We start from the raw sequence: 22096 nt of genomic DNA, 5'->3' as shown, positions 1-22096 counted from the left end.
TTAAAGAGAAACAAGTATGATTATCTGCATAAGCCATAACTTAATTTTAAGGAGGATAAACTACATGCTAAAAATTTCAAAGGAAGGCCTGGTGGGATGGGTTACACCTGTAATCCCAGCACTCTGGGAGGCCGAAGTGGATGGATCATCTGAGGTCCGGGGTTCGAGACTGGCCTGGCCAACATGGTGAAACCCTGTCTCTACTAACAATACAAAAGAATTAGTTGGGCATGGTGGGACGTGCCTGTAATCCCAGCTACTCAGGAGGCTGAGGCAGGAGAATCACCTGAATCTGGGCGGGGCGGGGGGGTGTGGGGGGCGGAGGTTGCAGTGAGCCGAGATCGCGCCACTGCACTCTACCCTGGGTGACAAAGCGAGACTGTCTTAAAAAAAAAAAAAAAACAAAAGAATTTGCCAATACTATGTATAGGATAAGAAAATAAGAAAATTAAAAATTGTACAATTTTAAGCAAGCCAGTCAGCAAAAAAAATTTTAGTGTTCTAGTTTTCTCCTAAGCACACCCAAGAGTCAAACAGTTCCCTCAGAGCCATTCCCAAGTGCTGAGAAGTAACAGAAATTCAATGCATGTCATTCACAATACAGGTGAATGCTTACTGAATGCATTATAACCACATATGCAAAAAAATTAAATACAAACATCGTCTGGGCACAGTGGCTCCCACCTGTAATCTCAGCACTTTGGGAGGCTGAGACAGGAGGATCGCTTGAGGCCAGGAGTTTGAGACCAGCCTGGGAAACATAGTGAGACCCCACCTCTACAAATTTTTTTTTTTTTTTTTTAATTAGCTGGGTGTGGTGGCAAATGCCTGAAGTCCTAGCTACTCAGGAGGCTGAGGCAGGAGGATCATTTGAGCCCAGGAGTTTGGGGTTGCAGTGAGCTGTGATCACATCACTGCACTACAGCCTGGGAGACAAAGTGAGGCCTTATCTCAAAAAAAAATTACATATATATTTTCTAACTTGAAGTATTGGCTTAAACATAAGTCTTATAGTATTTCCCATATAAATATCCAATCAAGAATGTTTTTGTTTCTTTCTTTTTTTAATTTTTATTTTTTAAAGACAGGGTCTCACTCTGTCATCCAGGCTGGAATGCACTGGCACAATCATAGTTCACTGCCGCCTTGAACTCCTGTGTTCAAGCAATACTCCTGCCTCAGTCTCCCAAGTAGCTGGGACTAAAGGCAGGCACCGTCATGCCCAGCTAATTTTTAATTTTTGTAGACACAGGGTCTCACTATGTTGCCCAATCTGGCCTTAAACTCCTGGCCCAAAGCAATCCTCCTGTGTGCCTCCCAAAGTGCTGAGGTTACAGGTTTGAGCCACCACACCTGGCCTAGAATGTTTTTCTTATACTAAATTTTATAACAGAGAAACTCCAGGAAAAAAAGCAAAATAAAGAATACCTGAGAATAAAATCTTTCAACTATGTTTATAAACTCAAATCTTGAGTTTCATTTTGATATTTTAAAAAAAATACACGTTTACTTCCTTTTGAGAATAAAAAAATTAAAATTAAACAATAAAAATGCACATTTCTAGTAAAAACTAAGCTAATTATGAATATTATCTTGCTTAGAATGATCAGCACTTGGGCCGGGCGCGGTGGCTGACACCTGTAATCCCAGCACTTTGGGAGGCCGAGGCGGGCGAATCATGAGGTCAGGAGATCGAGACCATCCTGGTAACAGGGAGAAACCCCATCTCTACTAAAAATACAAAAAATTAGCCGGGCGTGGTGGCGGGAGCCTGTAGTCCCAGCTACTCCAGAGGCTGAGGCAGGAGAATGGCGTGAACCCGGGAGGCGAACTTGCAGTGAGCTGAGATCGCGCCACTGCACTCCAGCCTGGGCGAAAGAGTGAGACTCTGTCTCAAAAAAAAAAAAAAAAAAAAAAAGAATGATCAGCACTCAGACAACTGCAGAAACAAAATGAAGAATAAACAGCATGGCTAAATCCAGAACCCTACAGCAGTCAATGTTGACTTGATAAATTATTTCCAAGGGACCAGATGCAGTTAGTCTATCAGGCAGCTTCTAGTCTCTTAGATATACTGCAGACCAACACTCTGAAAATAGAAAACTCACAGAAAAAAAGCCTGGGTAAAATCATAAAGTCCTTAGAATCAAAAACTTTCTTCAATCTGCCTATGCCAGGCATAACTAAAACAATGCTGTCGAACAGAAATATGGCCTAAGCCACATATGTTAATTTTCTTGGTTTCCACATTTAAAAAAAGATAAAACTAAACAAGTAGCATTTAATATTTAACCAAATATATGTATATTTATATAACCCAATATAATTTCAACATGTAATCAATTAGAAAATGAATGAGATATTTTACATCCTTTTTCCAAACTAAGTCTTCAAGATCCACTGTGTATTTCATTCACACACATCTCAATTCAGAGTAGACACACTTCAAGTGCCTACATTTCAACAGCCGTATGCGGATACCATGTTGAATAGCACAGGTCTAGAAAACATTTAATGACAATAATGGTAATCATAAGGCTCTTCAGAGGATCTGGAGCAAGGTCCCTACTTCAGTGTTGCTGGGAATACCTAAGATTCCTCTAATGCTCTATCCTCTTCCTAACCAAATGCAAAACTGCGTATCTAAGAATATATGTCTGAAAACAGAGATAAAGCAGCACATACTCACAGATATAGGTTCTTAAACATTAATTCTTGAGGTTAAAACTTATCCACAAAAAAAATACCACCATAGGCCAGTGCTTCCTTTTTCTATCCTTCATTCATTCCTTGGAAAAGAGGCAGAGAATCCAGGTATTTTCAAACTGATGCTGAATTAGATCTGATACTCATTCATTTATTCAACCAACATTCGGCAGGTGAATACCTACAATGGGCCAACTGCTGTCTTGAGTGTAAGGAATATAAATACAAGTAAGATATGCTTCTTATCCTAAGATATTTACAGTCTAGTCTAGTAAGTGAGATATCTAGACTTCCATAATGTGTTCTGTAAAAACAGGAGCTCACTATTCTTTTCAGACGGTCTCACTGTGTCACCCAGGCTAGAGTGTGGTGGCATGATCATGGCTCACTGCAGCCTCAAACTACTTGGGTCAAGTGACCTTCCCACCTTAACCTTCCAAGCAGCTGAGACTGCAAGTCAGTACCACAATGCCCAGCTAATTTTTTTTTCTTTCCTAGAGACAGGATCTCACTATTCTTACCAGGATACAGGAATTCACTTTTAATGTTATACAGCAGCACTAATAGAAATAGAACATGAGCAACAGATGCAAGTCACGTAGGTAACTTTAAAATTTCTAACCACTTAAAAAAAAGAAGTAAAAAGAAACCAAATTCTAAAAATTTATTTTACTTTACCTATATATGTAAAATATTATAATATTTCAACATGTAACTAATAAAAAAATGAGAGTTCTTTTTTCTTTTTTTTTGAGACAGAGTCTCCCTCTGTCACCCAGGCTGGAGTCCAGTGACGTGATCTTGGCTTACTGCAACCTTTGCCTCCCAGGTTCAAGTGATTCTGCTGCTTCAGCCTCCTGAGTAGCTGGGATTACAGGTGCCCACCACCACGCCAGGCAAATTTTCGGATTTTTAGTAGAGATGAAGTTTTACCATGTTGGCCAGGCTGGTCTCGAACTCCTGACCTCAGGTGATCTGCCTGTCTTGGCCTCCCAAAGTACTGGGATTACAGGCATGAGCCACCTTGCCTGGCCAGGTTTTACATTTTTTAATACTGTTTTTGAAATCCAATGTGTATTTTATACATAAGAATAACTCTACTCATACTAGCCACATTCCAAATACATCAGCCAGCACAGTTTTATAGAACAGATCTGTTTTTCAGAAAATTAAAAAGAATTTGGCAGTTACAGGTACGGGAAAAAGCAGCAGAGAGGCTTGAACATGTTCACAAGTTAAGAGAAAAGGTAAAGAAAAGAAACATACTAATGATAACTGATGGAGTATGGACAGCAGGATAAAAGAAAAAGATCAAAAGCTTAAGTGGAATTGTTATCTTGGAAAAGAGGGTTGCATCTTCCTTGTGACTGTGAAGGGAAGAATTAAGTACCAGTATAAAATATAAGCAAGTTCGGTGAGTGTGAGAAAGAACAGAAAGTTGAGGGAGTTCAGATTAAGATCTTCTCATTTTTCTCAGTTAATCAGAAGACAATCTTAGCAGCCTCCTACCACCGTCACCAATACAATCTAAAGGGATTACGTTTATGGAACAATTTAAGAAACAGTTATCCTAGTAATACTGTTTTTGTGTAATTACTCATTTTCTAACTTTTTTCTGGGCTAGTCAATCTTAAATTTGGTCATTTTTGTCTCTAAACACAGAAACAACACTACAGATTCATTCTTTCTTTCCTCATCTATTAATTATTTGTTCAGCAACATGTACCCGACGTCTACTCATGTAAAGTAGTGCGACCCTGACCAACATTTGTATTCCCGGTATTCAGCATCTGTTAATACCAGCACACAGCAAGTGCTTTAAAAATGTAGTATTACATTCAAATATGTACTGACACAGACTTTCATTTAAAAGTCTAAATTGGTGCTGTCCAACAGAATTTTCTGTGATAATGAAAATATGAACTGTCCAATATGGCAGCCAATAGACACATGAATTCAAATTTTAATTCCCACATGTGGTTCCAATTTTAATTTTAATGGCCACTTGTGGCTAATGGCTACCGTACAGGTCTAAATATTAGAATACGGTGAGTAGCTAATGGCATGTCCATAATTATAATCAAGGTATTGTCATCTCTAATGAGTTAATACATAAAATATGGTACTGAAAATGAGTACACTTTGAGTAATACTAACTGTACCACAAAGACACCATAAGAGAATTTTCTTAGTGTAAAATAACTTTAACATTGTGTGCCAAAAAGCAAAAAAGAAAAAGATATTCCAATCTTTTCATTTTCAGTCTACTTTCCCAATAGAAAAGATCAAGCTTCTGTCAACCTTCTGATTTTTTCCATCTTCTCAAGTAGTGAAAATATTTTGTCATCATAAGGAGTCACACTTTTTTTTTAATTAAAAAGAAATTACTAGAGCATAAGCGTTGTTTCTGTAATAAAAGGACTTTTTTTGTGAGACATTAGTTGAAAATCGGGATTCATACAACGAATTAAATATGCTTATAACTCCAACCTGTCCTTAGGATTTGCTTGTCAATTTCCCCAAATTTGTCCTAGTTATCTGAATTTTAAAATAAACCCATTGCTGAAAGTCGTGGTGATTCAATCCATGAAGCCACTGGAAGTATAATCTAAATTAGCTTTTACCTGAGTTGAATAATTTCTGGTGCAGTAACTAGAATAGCTGTTTATGACTGGGATAGCAAAATATACTTTCATTACTCTGTATCCAGGGTCCTTGATGTTTAATTTATGTGACCGTACAAACTTAACCAGAGACACAAAGCTCTACATTGGCCCAAGTATGATTACATACTTAGAGGATCTGGTAACTTAAAACCAGTGAGGTGAGCAACTAAATGTCAGAGATAGCATTTTTTATGCACAGCAACTTGTTCAACTCGTTAACCATCCCTGTTAAGACGGCTGCCTTGTAAAATAACCACACACAACTTCCGGCCCTTCCTTTTAGCTGTGTTGATTTGAAGCCATTTTAAAAAACATTACCAGATTTTCTGTCTTGAAGATGAGCGTGGTTATACAACCGGGATTTTATTTTGGCTAAAAAATACCTAACAGTGAGAAAGGATGTCTCAATATATTTTTTAAAAAGCTTCAAGAGAACCACTTTAAAATGATCTTCCTACCACACAAAAACACCATCAGGTAAATCAGCCCTCTATACACGAAGATTTGGCAAATCAAAAGCATAAGATCAAATCTGTAATAATTAACTTCCTGAGTAAAATTACTGTGCTGCAGCTTACTGCAACATAGCCAAAGTATTACAACAAGATGGTATAATGACATCATTAGCTTGGTTTCCTAATAAAGCATATATCTGGGATATCTGAACTTAAAATGCTAAAAATAGAGAGCCAACATTTGTAGGAGGGAGTGGTAGGCAGTTCTTATTTATAATTTTTTTTTTTTTTTTTTTTTTTTGAGAATGATGCCCACTGCAAAACGAAGTAACAGAAGGCTGGCTCTGAAACACCACACTTCTTGGTCTTAACGTTAAAATGCTTTTCTAGAGCAGAAGGGAAAAAGAGGTATCAGTGCTTTCGTCCCACAAAAATAGTTTGTTTCACTAAATTTTACCACTGCCTTTAGAATTAGTAAATGAAAACACTAACTTGTAGAAGCATTAAGTTAATGCGATTTAGAAATTAAATAGTAACCGGCCTCAACACACAGATAAGGTTAGGCTTCTTCAGCCAGGGGCAATTTCTGTCCTAATTGTCACAGCTGCCTTAGTGCTGTACTTTCTGCGCTGTAGCTGCCAGGAGGCTGATAAGATTTTTCTCTCTGAATTAATTCTGGGAAAGGTGGCACTTTTTATAGGCCTTAAATTACCCTTTTCTAAGATTTTTTGTTGGTGGTGTCCAGATGTTCCAATAATACTGGAGAGTTAACTATTCCTTCCAGACCTGTCTCGTTCAAACTGCCTTGAGGAGAACGGGAAAAAAGTAAGGTTCACACTCGAAAAGTTTCACTCGGGGTGGGGTGAGGACGAGGTAGGAAGGAAACGACAGTACGTATCGTTCATAACTATCGTACAATACGTATCGTTTCCGAAGCTAGACCGGGAGCTGGCACAGTCCTTCCCCTTTCCCGGTCCTGGGGAGAAACGTCTCTCGCTGAGGGGGCTAGACTACCTACGACAGCCTCCTCCTCTGGAATCAACACAGCTCTGAATCGTGACACGCTTCCAGAAGTCCGTGACGAGTGGGGGCAGAAGACAGGTTCTTCGCTTCCCCTTCACCCAAACACGTCCCAAACTGTTCGAGGCAGGAAGAGCACGCCTCTCTCATCTCCCCAAGACCTACTCAGCTCCCTCGCCCTGTTTCCTCAGGGGGCACCGCCACCCCGCTCGGGACTCCCGCCTCTGGCCACAGCAGCCCCGGAGCGGCAAGGGGGAGGAAGTAACGGAGAAACGCCGGCTAGAAGCGGCCGCCTCCCGCCGCTCGGCGCCAGCCTCGGCGGCCCGGGCTTGGAGGCGAGACGAGCCCGGGGGCCACACGGGGCTTCTCCGGCTCTGGGCCCCGCGCCCGTCCCCGCTGCGGCCTAGCCGGGCGCCCGCGCCCTGGCCTCCCGGCTCGGCTTCGCCGGCCTTTCCCCGCCACCCCGGGCCGAGAGGCCGCGCGGGGGCGGACGAATGGAGGTGGAGGGGCGGGGGCACCTACCAGCTGCTGCCGGATCCAGCGCCACATTCCCCCGTCGTCGCCGTCCGGGTCCCGCGGGGCGCGGGGGCCGCGGGGCTGCAGGTGGAGGCCGACAAGACAGAGGCGGGAGCGGGCGAGCCCCTCGGGCCGAAGTTCCGCTTACCACCGCCGCCGCCGCCGCCACTGCCTCACTCCCCGCGCCGCGTCCCCATCCCGCGGCGTCGGCCCCAAGTCCTACAGGCGCGGCCCCGGCGCCGCCCCCGCCCGGCGCAGCTGAGCCTGCCGCGGCGCCGCAGCCACCTTCATTATTGACCGTTGTCACCCAAAGCACCCCCGCAACCACACCCCCGCCCCGCCCGGCCCGGCCCCCCGGCTCCACCCGGGACCGCCCCCGGCGCCCCGGCCCGCCCCCGGACGTGACGAAAGGGGGTGCGCGGACCGAGGGGGGCCTGGCGCGCCCAGCCGCCGTTCCGAGTTGGTGGGGGTCTGTGTTGTGGGTCCGGGATGAAGCGAGCGTGGAAAGGTGCCGGGTTCTCGAACGCTGTTTCTGTCCACTGCCACCGTCCTCCCCGTTCTGGGAGTGGGATTAAGTCGTGTCTGTGGGTCTCGCCTTCTCCGGATTCTGCAGCTTGGGGCCGATTCCTCGGTCTCTACCTCCTGTTGCAGGTCTGTTTCGGGCCCTCGGGCTTCTTTGGTTCACGCGTCTCCCGACACGCATACGCACAGTCCTGAGCGTATGTGACTGTAAGTTAATCCCCAGAGGTCCCAGTTTGGGTTCCATCAAGTTGTCAGAGCTTTTGTCTCAACACAAGTCAGGCCTCTTCTTTAGCAAATGGCTGAGACGGGGCTAGGGAAATCTTGATCACACCCATTAAGTGATTGGAAAGCGTTGCAACTCCCCTGAGCCTGGTACAGCCAGGACCCGTGTTTCTAGGAGAATGGATGAGATATTCTGTCTTGTCGTGTGCTAAATTGGACAGGTTCAGGGGAAGATAATTTGTATAAAAAGGTAGTTCTTTACTGTTAACTGCCAAACTTCTGCAATCAAAAACACCCGTAGAAGTAGCTTGACCTAGGTTAAAAAAGTGTGTGGATGACAAGCTTAGAAGGAATATACAAGCAACTGGAACAAGGCTTTGACTTAAAGGTTTGGCGTTGTTTAAAAGCAGCCCCGTATACATATTGTGTTATGTATATGTATTGAACGCTGTATTTTTGCTGAATTAAAGCACACTTCACCGACAGACGTTTGTGGTTAAAAAAAAAAAAAAAGCGGCCGGGCGCAGTGGCTCACGCCTGTAATCCCAGCACTTTGGGAAGCCGAGGCGGGTGGATCACGAGGGCAGGAGATCGAGACCATCCTGGCTAACATGGTGAAACCCCATCTCTACTTAAAAATACAAAAAATTAGCCGAGCGTGGTGGCGGTCGCCTGTAGTCCCAGCTACTCGGGAGACTGAGGCAGGAGAATCGCTTGAACCCGGGAGGCAGAGCTTGCAGTGAGCCGAGATGGCGCCACTGCACTCCAGCCTGGGCGGCAGAGCGAGACTCCGTCTCAAAAAAAAAAAAAAAAAAAAAAAAAAATTAAGCAAGAACAAATCTAAATGAGATTAGCATGACTAGGCAGGTCGTTGAATATGTATCCTCAATCTTCTAGTTTCAGTAGACATTTCTTACTATATAATGCTTATCCAGCACCACAAATAGAATCTTTCTTTGGGGATATTTATGATCTATAAAACCAACATGGAATTTTATATTATAAATCATCCAACTTCAAAAAATAGCTAGATATTTGAAAAGTCATCTTACTTTTATTCTTGTGGCTAAACCTTACTTTATGACCCTAAAAGGAAGTTTGAGATATATTTAGTGACAAAACCTTACTACCATTCATGGAGCACCCAGGTCCTGTATCAAGTTCTTTACTTGTATGCTGTAATTTAACTCCAATCAATCCCTTGAAGTAGGTATTATTCCCATTTTGTATAGATGCAGAAATGGAGGCTCACACTAATTTGGCAAAGCTAGGATTCAGATTCTGGATTGTCAGGCAATAGTACTCATGTTCTTAAGCTACGTCCAGAAATAAAAATATGGCCATGACTACTTTTATTCATCTGCAAATGGTTTGATTACAAATTAGGCCTGGAAATTTTTACTTATATGCTGCTAAAATTTTTCAAGATAACATAAGAAATAGCAATCTGGAGAACACTTTGTGTATCATTATTTAATTGTGCCCCAAATTTCAAAAGGAAGAAGTTGGGAGAAGGAAGGGGTTGATTCCTAGTGCTCTAGTGGAATATGGTAAGAAGTAATCTCAGAGTAACTATGTAAAGGTCAAATTGAAGCTCAAACTGTCAGGAACAGAATGAGCAGCCCAAGGAGTGTTTTAAGCCTTTTTTTGTTTTGTTTTGTTTTGTTTGAGACGGAGTCTCGCTCTGTCGGCAGGCTGGAGTGGAGTGGCCTGATCTCGGCTTGCTGCAACCTTCGCCTCCTGGGTTCAAGCGATTCTTCTGCCTCAGCCTCCCGAGTAGCCGAGTAGCTGGGACTGCAGGTGCGCCACCATGCCCAGCTAATTTTTTTATTTTTACTAGAGACGGGGTTTCAGCATGTTGTCCAGGATGGTCTTGATCTCTTGACCTCGTGATCCACCTGCCACGGCCTCCCAAAGTGCTGGGATTACAGGTGTGAGCCACTGTGCCCGGCCATTTTAAGCATTTTTTTAAGAGCAGTACTATACACCTCATGTTCATACAAGGAGCATAAGATAGGAGAGCGTTTTTATACTGCAGGGGTCAAGGGAAAGCTCTACCCTTGGCCCTCTGAAGATTTGAAGAAAAATCAACTTGCAAAAGGCAGATTAGAGATAAGGCATATAAATTTATTTAATGTGCACACAGTGTGCACATGGGGAGAATCAGAGTGATTGCCAACCCCCTAAGTGGTTGACAAGCTAACATACCATCCTGGCAAAACAGGTTATGGGAGTGGGGAGAAGAGGAATTCTGTTGAGGAAGTTACTGGGGAAGATGAATGGATCAGGGAACAGAGATTAATTAACTTGTATGTTATTTTGTCAAAGGGTCTATTAGGTGTGGTTACATTCTTGGTCTTACAGGAAGGGGAAGGAAAAACAATTGTTCCTTTTGATTTATCTAGATCTTGGGCAGATAAAGGAACTTCAACTTCATCGTGTGCTTTGGGAGAGATGGTGGGGGCAAAGAGGGGAGGCCAGAGAGATTTTGCGGCTTCTTCAGTTCAGCATGTCAAAACACTACATTTGGGATATTGATTTCTGAGCCCCAACAATACTGTAATTATAACCACTTGGTGGTGAAATCAGTTTAGTGTGTCATGATCTGTATTTTAAAAAATAGAATAGAAAACATCAGAATACATGACACAGAGTAAGTACTTACACGTATTGTTTTGTGAATTTTTCATACACATGTACATCAGGTCACAATATAAAAGCAATGTCCTCCTATTGGTTATGGTTAGAAAGGTTTGAAAAACATTGAGATGGCTAAATACAGAATTTAAGGACTTAAGAAGGCAGGCACCAGCTATAAAGGAAAGGGAAAAAAAAATGCTTGGAGCCAGTGGTAATTCATTCAATCCACACTTATTTCTTACATGTGTTGAGCATCAAATGTATGCATAACAACTGCCTAAAACTAGGAGGAGACACAAAGGCAACTTTTAAGGTGAGCCTCTTTTCTCTGGGTAGTTTAAAATCTAGTTAGAAAAAGAAGTTGCAGAGGGGAATCAGTTAAATAACAATCCAAGTCAGTATGGGATTAAGTCCTAAAGAACTATACTGACAGTAGACACTAATTTCAGAAAATTGATGTGAGCAATAGCAGTTGGGGAAGGCTTCAGAAGAAAGGAGCTGAATTTAAGCTGAACTTGAAGTGGGAGGATGAAGGTAGGAGGGAAAGACTTTCCAACAGGAAGAAATGCAGGAGCAAATAGAGAGTCAAGAAAGCTCAAGATGTTTGAGGTACAACTAACTTGGAGTAATAAGAAGTGAGATTGGGTAAGTAAGGGGAGGCATAGTGTGGGGTGAGTGTCTGTCTAGTCATAAGAGTTTACAGGAAATGGGAAATCTCTGGAATTTTCTGATCAGGTTAATGGCAGGATGAAATCAGAGTATTAGTCCACGGACACTATATGTGATAGGTTGGAGAGAGAAGAAAGGTCAGATAGGAAGTTATTGCGAGAGTGAAACATTAAGTTGAAAAGTGCTGGACTGGCAAAGAACCAGAAGTAACAAACTGTTACAGGAAGCTGTGCTGTGATGCAGGGAAACTGGAAAGTTAAGCTGTACCAAGTGAAGTAACAGAAACTCCGAGAGAGTAAGTTTACCAGCATCTCATAACAACCACTGAATAAATGGTAAATATGGTTCTTATTGTTGAGTAAACTTGTTAATGTAATTCTATGCTAGTTATACTGTGAGACATGTTCATTCCCAAGAGAAAAACGTCTCCTAGTTCAGTACAATATTCTTAGCTATAACACAGACAAAACAAAGAGGGCTGTTTTTCTTGGTGAGAACATCTTGGACCATCAATAGGAAGCACAGACTATGATCTTGTTAAGGTCGACATTTGTGACTCATTCATTCTGGTACCCACAGCGTCTAAGGAGTACTCAGTAAATGTAAAATGAACTAAGAAAGCCAACGACTGAGTAGATATGGAGAAAAACATCAAAGTGATATAGAGCCAAGCACACTGAATAACTTTAGTAGATCCCAAACTATGAGTAAGACCAGTGGTCACCATCCTTTAGATCCAGAGCACTTCCTGTTGTGTGCCTTTCAGAACTCTTCAAGGGTCAATCTGCTTGAAGGACACAGCCTCGCCAATCTGTTGCCCTAAATATTTCTGTAGTGATGGAGCTATCAGATGGGCACCAGAATCTGCTCTATCTCATTTTTTAAAAGCACAACTTTTGGCCAGGCGCGGTGGCTCACGCCTGTAATCCCAGCAATTTGGGAGGCTGAGGCGGGCGGATCACGAGGTCAGGAGATCGAGACCATCCTGGCTAACATGGTGAAACCCCGTCTCTACTAAAAATATACAGAAAATTAGCCGGGCGTGGTGGTGGGCACCTGTAGTCCCAGCTACTCAGGAGGCTGAGGCAGGAGAATGGTGTGAACCCGGGAGGCAGAGTTTACAGTAAGCTGAGATTGCACAGCTGCATTCTAGACTGGGCGACAAAGCAAGACTCTGTCTCAAAAAAAAAAAAAAAAGGACAACTTTTCACTTCCTCAAAATCATCAATCTAGTACTAGGTTACAAATTATTCCATTTAAAAAGCATTTTCCTTCTGATTATCATTTCAGGATTTCCAGACCAGACTTTAGGCAAAGGAAGAACAGATTTTAAGCAAACTCTTCTGTGCTGAACAGGATTATATATTTTCTCACCTTGTGAAGAATTTCATTAGAAACAGCATCTCATTGCATATTTGCATCTTTTCTTGAAAATTACTCAAATATATCTATTGTGGGCAATTATATGAATTCATCTTTATTTTTTGGCTACTTATGCTTACACAGAACTGATACTTAAAGCCAGCGTGAGAATTAGAACTCACAAAAATGATCACTTTTTTGAAAGGTGAGAAAGTACACAAAACATAAATATGTTCTGTACCTTCCTTCTTCCTTATTTTTAAGTTACCTTTTAATAACTTGATACTATCTTTGGATGAACTGGATGTGGGATTCTATCACCTCTCTTGTGAAAGACAGAATGGGAAAAAAATGAATGAACTTTGTTGTATATGTTTTTGGCTTAAGGAGGGAAGGAAGTTAAATAGCCAAGTGGCTTCTGATTACTGACAGAAATATTGGTGGCCTCAGATCAGCTGCAGCAAAACAAAAATTGTTAAAACTGTTATCGTTGAGACAGTCTACGGCGCTTAACCAACTTTTGGGCTATCTGTGCTGCACCGTAGATCAAATTGCTTAGCCATCTAGGAGGCATTAGTTTTATAATAGTTTATCTTATAGATGTCACAAGTTTCATTTTTTGAGATTAGATATTTTATGAGTTTTTTTTTTCCGATTAAAATGACTGCATTAGATAGGTATTTGCTAACAGCTGCTTCATAGATTTTCTGGGCTAAAGCATTCACAAGTTGTGTTCAACGGCAAAAACCTTTGGAGTCACATTGCCCTTATATTTCTATTAAAATAGATCCAAAATTGCTTTCTAAGGAAGATCTTGGCTTACCCCACAAATATTTCCTCTGTTTCCTTAATTTTTATAACACAGCATTAACCCCATTCCTAGTTCCGATGACTACTAATGCAAATAAATGAATATGCTCTAAATTGTTGACACGACTGCTTTTTGGATATTTTCAGAAATGCTGAGTCACGAGAAGTAACACTTAGGGAAAATTTCCTGAAATCTGCACTGTATTTGGGTGATCTAATTTTTATCTTTAGATTAAAAAAAATTATGAGAAGTCTTTTTTTTTTTTTTTTTTTTTTGGATAGTCTTCTTTTGATTCCTCCTATGATTACTTTTACCGAACTGCTGTTTAGGATCACAGAAATACCCTAAGTCTAGGGATGGTAGGAGATGCAGCCTCTGAAACCCCTGACTGACTGTTTTTACTGTGGAAATGCATCTGAGAATACGCTAACTTATCACATTGTGTTCTCTTAACAAGATCCTGCAGAAATTTAGTACCACAAATAACTGCTTTTTTTTCTTTTTTTTTTTTTTTTTTGGAGACAGGGTTTCACTGGAGTGCAGTGATGCAATCTTGTCTCACTGCAACCTCCACCTCCCGGGTTCAAGCTATTCTCCTGCCTCAGCCCCCCAAATAGCTGGGACTACAGGCATGAGCCACCACACCCAGCTAATTTTTGTATTTTTTGTAGAAATGGGATTTCACCATATTGCCCAGGCTAGTCTCGAACTCCTGAGCTCAAGCAATCTACCCGCCTTGGCCTCCCAAAGTGCTAGGATTACAGGTGTGAGTCACTGCTCCTGGCCAACTGCTTTTCTTGAGCAACTAGTTTTATAATCTTGTGGGCATTTTGAATTATATAATTGAATGTGCTTCCTTTCGTTGTTGTGTTGGTTGTTCAAAAATTCAGAGGCTTACTTTTAGCAAGTGCCCAGACCCTATGGTGTACATTTTGTGAATTACTTTTACCCCAACTTCTTGTTTTGTCTATTCTTAGTTTCTTTTTGGTTGGTTACTTCACTTCCTTTATATCTTATTATACTGTATATATATTTTTAAGCCACCTTCAATATTTTTTGAATAGAAGAAATAAAGGACAATGTAAGACATAATTATTCATGATTATGCCACAAAGATTAATTTTAAAATGAGGTAATGAGCTTCAAATAATCTAATCTGAAGATTATTCAATTTCCTTACCTCCACCATAATTACATGTATATTTTAACTATTTCACAATGACTGTACATGTAATTTGTATGAGTAGGAGATTGACAGGAAAGAAACAAAATGATGAGTAAAGGCTGAAGCCAGGTAAGGCAGGGTGTGAAAAGAGGGGAAAAAATGTAAGTGAGAGGGAAATATGCTGAATCCAAGAGAAAACAAGCACCATTCTTTCAGGTTGCGAGAAGTAGCATTGGGTTGGAAGTGGAGAACTGGGAAATACTGATTCAAAGAGACTGCTGTATGGGAGGCAGGAAGAAAGTGGCTAGTTGTTCAAGAGATTAGCATTCCCACAGTATCCAGTATCTCTCCAAGTACTTTGCACACTGGTCATCGTGTAATTGTTTGCTGTGACCTCTTTAACCCCATGAGACTGTTCTGGAGGGCAAGAACTCAGTTTGTGGAATTCATCAAGAACTCAAGTGTTTGTTTGTGTGACCAGCTGTTCTATAAAGAATAAGCAAATTTTATGGCTAGGTGCGGTGGCTCAGCACTTTGGGAGGCCAGGGAAGGCAGATCACTTGAGGTCAGGAGTTCAAGACCAGCCTGGCCAACATGGTGAAACCCTGTGTCTACTAAAAATACAAAAATTAGCCAGGCCTGGTGGCAGGTGCTTGTAATCCCAGCTACTCAGGAGGCTGAGGCAGGAGAATCGCTTGAACCCGGGAGGCAGAGGTTGCAGTGAGCCAAGATCTTACTACTGCCCTCCAGCCTGAGTGACAGAGCGAGACTCCATCTCAAAAAAAAAAACCAAAAAACAAAAAACCAAACTAGATTTTAAGTGATCAGTGAAGAAATCAGGGAATTTTCTAGACATCAATGATAAAATGGACTTTTATGAGTAAAAAAGGGTAAAAGAAGATGACTTACTAGTTGAAAAGAGCAAATGAAGTAAGAGGTGTTTTCCTATACAACACTGATTCAATCAGAGACTTCGCAGACTATTCAGTGTTGCTATTCTGGTGAGGTAAATTGGTTTCCTGTAGATAATTCCTAGTGAAATACAACATAAATGTGTCATTACAATCAATTGCTGACAGTTTTATATGGCCCATTCATAAAATCATACTAAGCACTTTCCTATTCTGGTGTTCAGGTACTAACCTCTGGACCTCTCTTTCCACCATCACCTTTTCTGCCACCATTCAGTTATTCCACAAATGTTTGCTAAGCATGTAGCAAACACTAGCCATTGTCCTAGGTGCCTGGGTGAAGATTCCCATAGGCCTTGCCTTCAAGGAGTTCATAGTTTAAGACCTGGGACACTGCTTCAGAATTAGGTTATTAACAGTGACACAATTTTATGTCTACCATCTTGAGTATAATAAAAATATTGTAGGTGAGAGTATTCAGAAAGGTACTGACCATACCTGTGTTGGAAATTACAGATACATGGAGTAAAAGATAAAGTTTAGAAATTGTTGGTTTTGTCAGCTCCCATTTAAGACTTTCTTGTTCACTGACCAGGTCCTTAATCATTCAACGGAGACATGATAACTTTATTGGATGGAGCAATACTTCTTGCTAAGCAGCATATACACACCCAGTGACCTTGCATGAAGAAGCAGCCTGTCTGCAGAAGATTGCGTCTCATCTATACAAAGCAGGAGTGATGTTGTCAATGTGTGTGTGTGCATGCATTTATGTATCTGTATGCTTGTGCAGAGAGGGGAAGATGGGGGACGGGATGTGGCTTTGTTACTTAGCTTGCTTGATTTTTATCCACAGTTATTAAGAGGTAAAATATTGTAGCTCAACTGCTAGAAGTGGTCGTTTGCTTTACAGAGAGGAAAATCTCTGCCCCATTACCATGGCTTGTACTTCCAGCCCCAAAAGGCAAAAAGAGAGAGCACGTAACTCAGTGGAATCAATAGCATGACCAGAAAGTCAATTCAGTCATATGATGGTGGATCAGTATCATCATTGTAAAGGAGATGAGATCACTGTACTGTTAGATGCATCACTCTAACTTTCCCCCATCACTGTGGAAAAAGGAGGGAAAAAAGCCCTCAATCATAATAGGAAAGGCAAACAGTTTTTCAAACTTACAAACATATGTACATGTCTTCCTCTGTATCATTTTATATATGTTGTTTTTATGTATGTACCTGTACAAAAAGATGTAAGTATCACTTAACCTTGAGTAATATAATACGTGTGAATTCTAATTAATAGGTTTTAGTTCCACTAAGTATTAATAATTAACGGTAACTTCGTTGAGTGTGAGAATTCCACAAGGTTGCGTTAGAATTCTGAATGACATTTTGTTTTTGCTTTATTGGGCTTTGATATGTCAGACAAGAGAATTCAACTTTTCTCCTGTGTGAATGAATTCAATAGTCTGTTGAGAGAGATGCCAGTTTTTAGGTTGCATCCACCATTTTTATTTTTAGCTCCATCTGTTGTCTTTTATCAAGTTGCTGTTAAAACTCTGATAAAATACTTGGTTTGTAGCATTGATATTGTCCCCACCAGCTTCCCTAAAATGAGCTCTCCAGTTCTAATCCCCAAACATGTTTGAATTTGTCTCCAGTTGACATCCAAAAGTCTCATCTTCCTGGATTTCCTTCCTCCTCTGGCCCCCTCTGCCGTTTCCCACTCTCCCAGTTCCTAGCATCTCCCTGACCCTTGGGTTAGAGCCCAGATGGACCACTGAATCCAACCTGGGAAAATGACAGGAAGTACGTGCATTCTTCAAAGTGATGCATTTGCTGTTATTGAGCATCTATTTTAACATAACTCGGATGCAGTAGTATTAATTTGTATATGAATATTTCATTTAATAATAATTATTGAGACTGTCCTCTATATCAGAGGTAAGCATATACAGTACAGCCTGCCCTTTAACTCCTTTTTCCTCACATAACTCAATTTTCTGTTGATTAAATGTTAAACTGAGAATACAAGTATACTTGTTAGATTTGGCTACTTATTGAAAGCTGCAGTTTTGGCTAGGCACAGTGTGGCTTATACCTGTAATCCCAGCACATTGGAAGGCCGAGGTGGGAGGATGGCTTGAGACCAGGAGTTTGGGACCAGCCTGGGCAACATAGCAAGACCCCATCTCTACAAAAAACAACAAATAAAAAAATGAAAAAAAACTGCAGTTTAAATGTGACTCTAATCACACTATTAAACAGTGTACATTCTTGTAACTAATACAGAAGTTTGGTTCATAACAAATTTAGTTATTAATAAATGAGGCCTCTATATGGTATTCAAAGAAAATGCTTGTGGAATGAAAGACATCTTTTGTGAATATACAGTGAGTGGAGTCTCCAAGTCTGTTACTTCTTTATAGTTCTCTCTCCAACAAAATATTATCTCTGTGGATGACAGTAGATCTTCAATATCTTGCTCTTACCTATCTTGATTATGTTTATCCCCAATTGGTTTCAGTTTCCCTCCTCTGCAAGCAATTGTCTTTATTTCATCATTCAGATAGACTGAGCCTTTAGAAAGCTGATGGATCAACAGAAGCCAGAAAATTATATATGCACATTGTACGTTTAATACTGGTGTGCAATCTGATTACTGTAAGCACAATGTTTTTAAAAAAATCTGTTCAAACAGAGTTTATATGAATAGCGACCTTTGTTCTCCCAGGCTTACTTGAGTGGAAAAAATCCTTTTCAGGCTGTAAAAGAACTTGTGGTACAATATTGATTAATCAGTAATGCAAATTAGCTTTGAGTTTACCATTCAAATGTGGAAAAATATCTTTGAATAAAAAAGTGAGACCCTCACTTCTGGCTCTGTGCTTCTTTCGGTGGTCGATTCCCTCAGACATACCTCCCTCATAATGATGGTGAGGATTATTACCTTATGAATTTAAAAAAATCATCTGTTGACCTTTACTATCATGTCTGAAATAAAGCTCCTAAGAAGAAAATATTAATTTCAGTTGAAGGTAAGTTCAATAGTTTCACTTCATCTCAACCACATTTTCCAAACCACTAGACCACTAAATGTTCACTGGAGACTTTAAGATCATGGTAAAATTAGCAGTTTGGTAATAATTGATTTGAGGGCCAAGAAACAATAGAGGCTGAAAACCCACAAACCCCAAATCTATTAAATTATCCTGTTTTGAATGTTTACTTTAAAAAAAGAGTGAGCAGATGATTTTAAAATAGTCACTTCATTTTGGATTTTATACCCTTCTGAGGAAGGATTAAATTGTATAGTATAACAAAGCTTTCTGAAGACTCAAGATTTGAGCTGATATATTTTAATAAGGAAAAATTACTACCTGCTTGTTAATTTGGTCAAAAATATTATTTATCTATTTTTAAAAAAGTAGCTTGGCATCGTGGTGCATACCGGTAGTCCCAGCTACTCAGGAGGTGGAAGTGGCAGGATCGTTTGAGCCTGGGAGGTTGAGGCTTCAGTGAGCCAAGATTGCGCCACTGCACTCTAATCTGGGTGTTAGAGCAAGACCCTGTCTCAAAAAAAAAAAAAAAAAAAAAAAAAAGATTATTTATCTCTAAAGTCCCAGAGATGTGAAAATATATCATTAAATTTTAAATTGTCAGTAACAATCAAGATTCAAGTTGCTTCAAGAATGCTAAAATTAACTTTATTTTATTGTCAGTTCCTTTATATTGTGCCTTTTCTGGATTTGTAGCCGATAATTTGTTAGATCCGATTATGCTTATTAATTTAATTTTCTTTTTCACTATATGACAAACTAGATGTATTCCCAGATTATCATTTTGTAGGAATTACTCTTACACTGGTTTTTTATGATTTTCCATGATCTTATTTAATCTCACAGCATGAGTTTGGTAATTATTTAGTAGCTATATGCCCACATTTTCTTGGCCCTGATTGGCCTTTTAATCCACTGTATACAATTTAATCCACATACCAGGCATTAAACAACAACAATAGAATAAATAATAATAATGCCTACTATTTGTTGAGGACTCACTAGTAGCCAAGTCCTGAACTAAATACACAACACATTATCTTATTTAATCCTCTCTAATCCCAACGAGGGCATTCTTTTATTCCTGTTATGACACTATTAACTATTATATAGCTACCATTTGTTAAACTTGGTGGTATGAACTAAGTGCTTTACATGTATCATTTAATTCTCACAACTATATTTTATTTATAGTTACATCAGCCATATGGTTAAAATGGTTGTTAAAGTACTAAAATACTTCCATAGTGGTCAGTGAAGAGCTGCTGCCCTGAGTTCCCCAAGTATCCTCCACACCACACTCTGTATCTCCAGTGGCTCAACTCTTCTCCTGGGGACCCCTCAACCTTGTCCTCAATTCAGAAACTAAAGGGTTAACACTGGGCACAGCAGGTGCTCCCAACATCAGGGCAATACCAGAGTCCATTCTGATTGGTGCCCAAAATGTACCAGGCATTAAATATTTTGACTATTAACAGGAACGTAGGTATTATAGTTCCCATTTTGCAGGTGAGGAAAATCACATAAGTACACAAAAGTTAAGCAGCTTGCCTAAAGTCACGCATCTAGGAACTGTCAGAACCGGAACACAAACCTAGGTCTCTCTCAGGTTAAAATCTTTGCTCTTAACTAGTATAGTGTGCTAAAAAATGGAGAATACCAGCTGTTCATTGATGGGGACTTCCCAGGCCCAATGTGAATAGCTTTGGAACTCTGTACTCTGTGTCCGGCTACTTGTACGATGGATTTAATGTTTTTCATTCTTATCTTAAAGCTGTGAAAATACTGTTCTCTTAACTGGTTCCCAGACATAATGATGAGCATGCAAGTACTGGATTGATAATGGGCATTGCTTTGCATTATTTTGCTCTCATCCTATATTCAATAATTTAGCTGATGTAGTGTTATTTTGCAACAATCTCTCTGTGAGTAAAAATTACCTTATTTGTTTTATGACTACGTCCCCACATAAACAGCCTTGGTATTCAGGCTAATCATTAAACACATCAAGAATTGTAAGTTATAAAGTAATATTTTAATATACTTTTAAACTATGCTTACTTTTATATAATTTAATGTCTAAAATCCAAAGACCAAAGGCTGAAAATCTTTGTTATTATGTTCTGCTTCTCTACTCCTGTGTCTCATCTACCATGTCTTTCTCTCCATTCCTGATAAAAAGCTAACTCCAATTTAATGTACATCATGTCCAAGTCATTTATACAATCTTGTCCTTAATATTTAAGAAAATTTTATTGCTATTATTACAGTTCTATATATCTTTTGAAGTCAGTAACTTAGACCGACACATGAACCAACAATTCTGCCGACTACAAAGCACACTTTTATTTAACAAAATGCAGCAAATTCCCAGAACTGAGTATGCCACGTCTGTTCACCAAAGCGGGAAAATTTGACTAGGGGAAAAAGCAGAATTACTGTGGTCATGGTGAAAGAGTGGTATTTGGAGACAGAAGAGGCAGGTCTCTTGAAGATATGTCTGGCATCAAGTCACAGAGCTAAGAAGTTTTCTTTTTGTTTTTGTTTGTTTGTTTGTTTGTGACAGGGTCTCACTCTGTCCAGGGTCTACTCACTCCAGGCTGGAGTGTAGTAGCACAAGCATAGCTCACTGCAGCCCCGACCGCCTGGACTCAAGGGATCCTCCCGCCTCAGCCTCCTATGTAGCTGGGACTACAGACATGTGCTACCATGCCTGACTAATTTTTAAATATTTTAGAGAAACAGGTCTCACTGTGTTGAGAACTCCTGGCCTCAAGTGATCCTTCTGCCTCGGCCTTCTGGTGTTGAGATTACAGGCAGGATCTACTGTGCCAGGCCAAAGAAGCTTTCTTAATGGAGGCCTCAGCATTATAGCTAAAGGCAGCCTGGCTCTTTGGGACAGCGTGTACCTATCGGTTACTCTGATATTACAAAATATATTTTAATCTTGTCCCCCATTTCCTGGCATATTGCTCCTAAAATCCTGTATGCTAATGAGATTTTTTATATATATATATATATATATATATATATATATATTATTATTTTTTTTTTTAGATGAGTCTTGCTCTGTCACCCAGGGTGGAGTGCAGTGGCACAGTCTCTGCTCGCTGCAACCTTCTCCTCCCGGGTTCAAGCAATTCTTCTGCCTCAGCCTCCCAAGTAGCTGGGATTACAAGTGCCCACCATCACACCCAACTAAGTTTTGTATTTTTAGTAGAGATGGGGTTTCACCATGTTGGCCAGGCTGGTCTCGAACTCCTGACCTCAGGTGATCCACCTGCCCCGGCCTCCCAAAGTGCTGGGATTATAAGTATGAGCCACCGCACCTGGCCTGTAGTATCCTTTATAATAAGCCAGTAAATGTAAATA

General features: G+C 40.5%; 1 protein-coding gene and 1 long non-coding RNA gene across 6 annotated transcripts in view; one reads left to right on the top strand and one right to left on the bottom strand.

Annotated features, from left to right (window-relative positions):
* Nucleotides 1-7682, bottom strand: part of ATP11B (ATPase phospholipid transporting 11B (putative)) — a 127444-nt gene extending 119762 nt beyond the window's left edge. For all 5 annotated transcript variants that reach the window (XM_054479960.2, XM_063662457.1, XM_054479961.2 and 2 more), the window contains exon 1: nt 7370-7682. In XM_054479960.2, coding sequence (XP_054335935.1) covers nt 7370-7396 — 27 coding nt within the window. In that variant the 5' untranslated portion in view covers nt 7397-7682. The remainder of the gene's footprint in view (nt 1-7369) is intronic.
* Nucleotides 7683-7749: 67 nt separating this feature from the next.
* Nucleotides 7750-18539, top strand: LOC129032556 (uncharacterized). The gene is made up of 2 exons (XR_008501388.2): nt 7750-8014; nt 16261-18539. It is a non-coding gene; the product is annotated as an uncharacterized LOC129032556 (long non-coding RNA).
* Nucleotides 18540-22096: the final 3557 nt, after the last annotated feature.

This window comes from Pongo pygmaeus, chromosome 2 (genome assembly GCF_028885625.2).
Source record: "Pongo pygmaeus isolate AG05252 chromosome 2, NHGRI_mPonPyg2-v2.0_pri, whole genome shotgun sequence".
NCBI lineage: Eukaryota > Metazoa > Chordata > Mammalia > Primates > Hominidae > Pongo > Pongo pygmaeus.
This window is presented reverse-complemented; position numbering and strand designations above follow the sequence as displayed.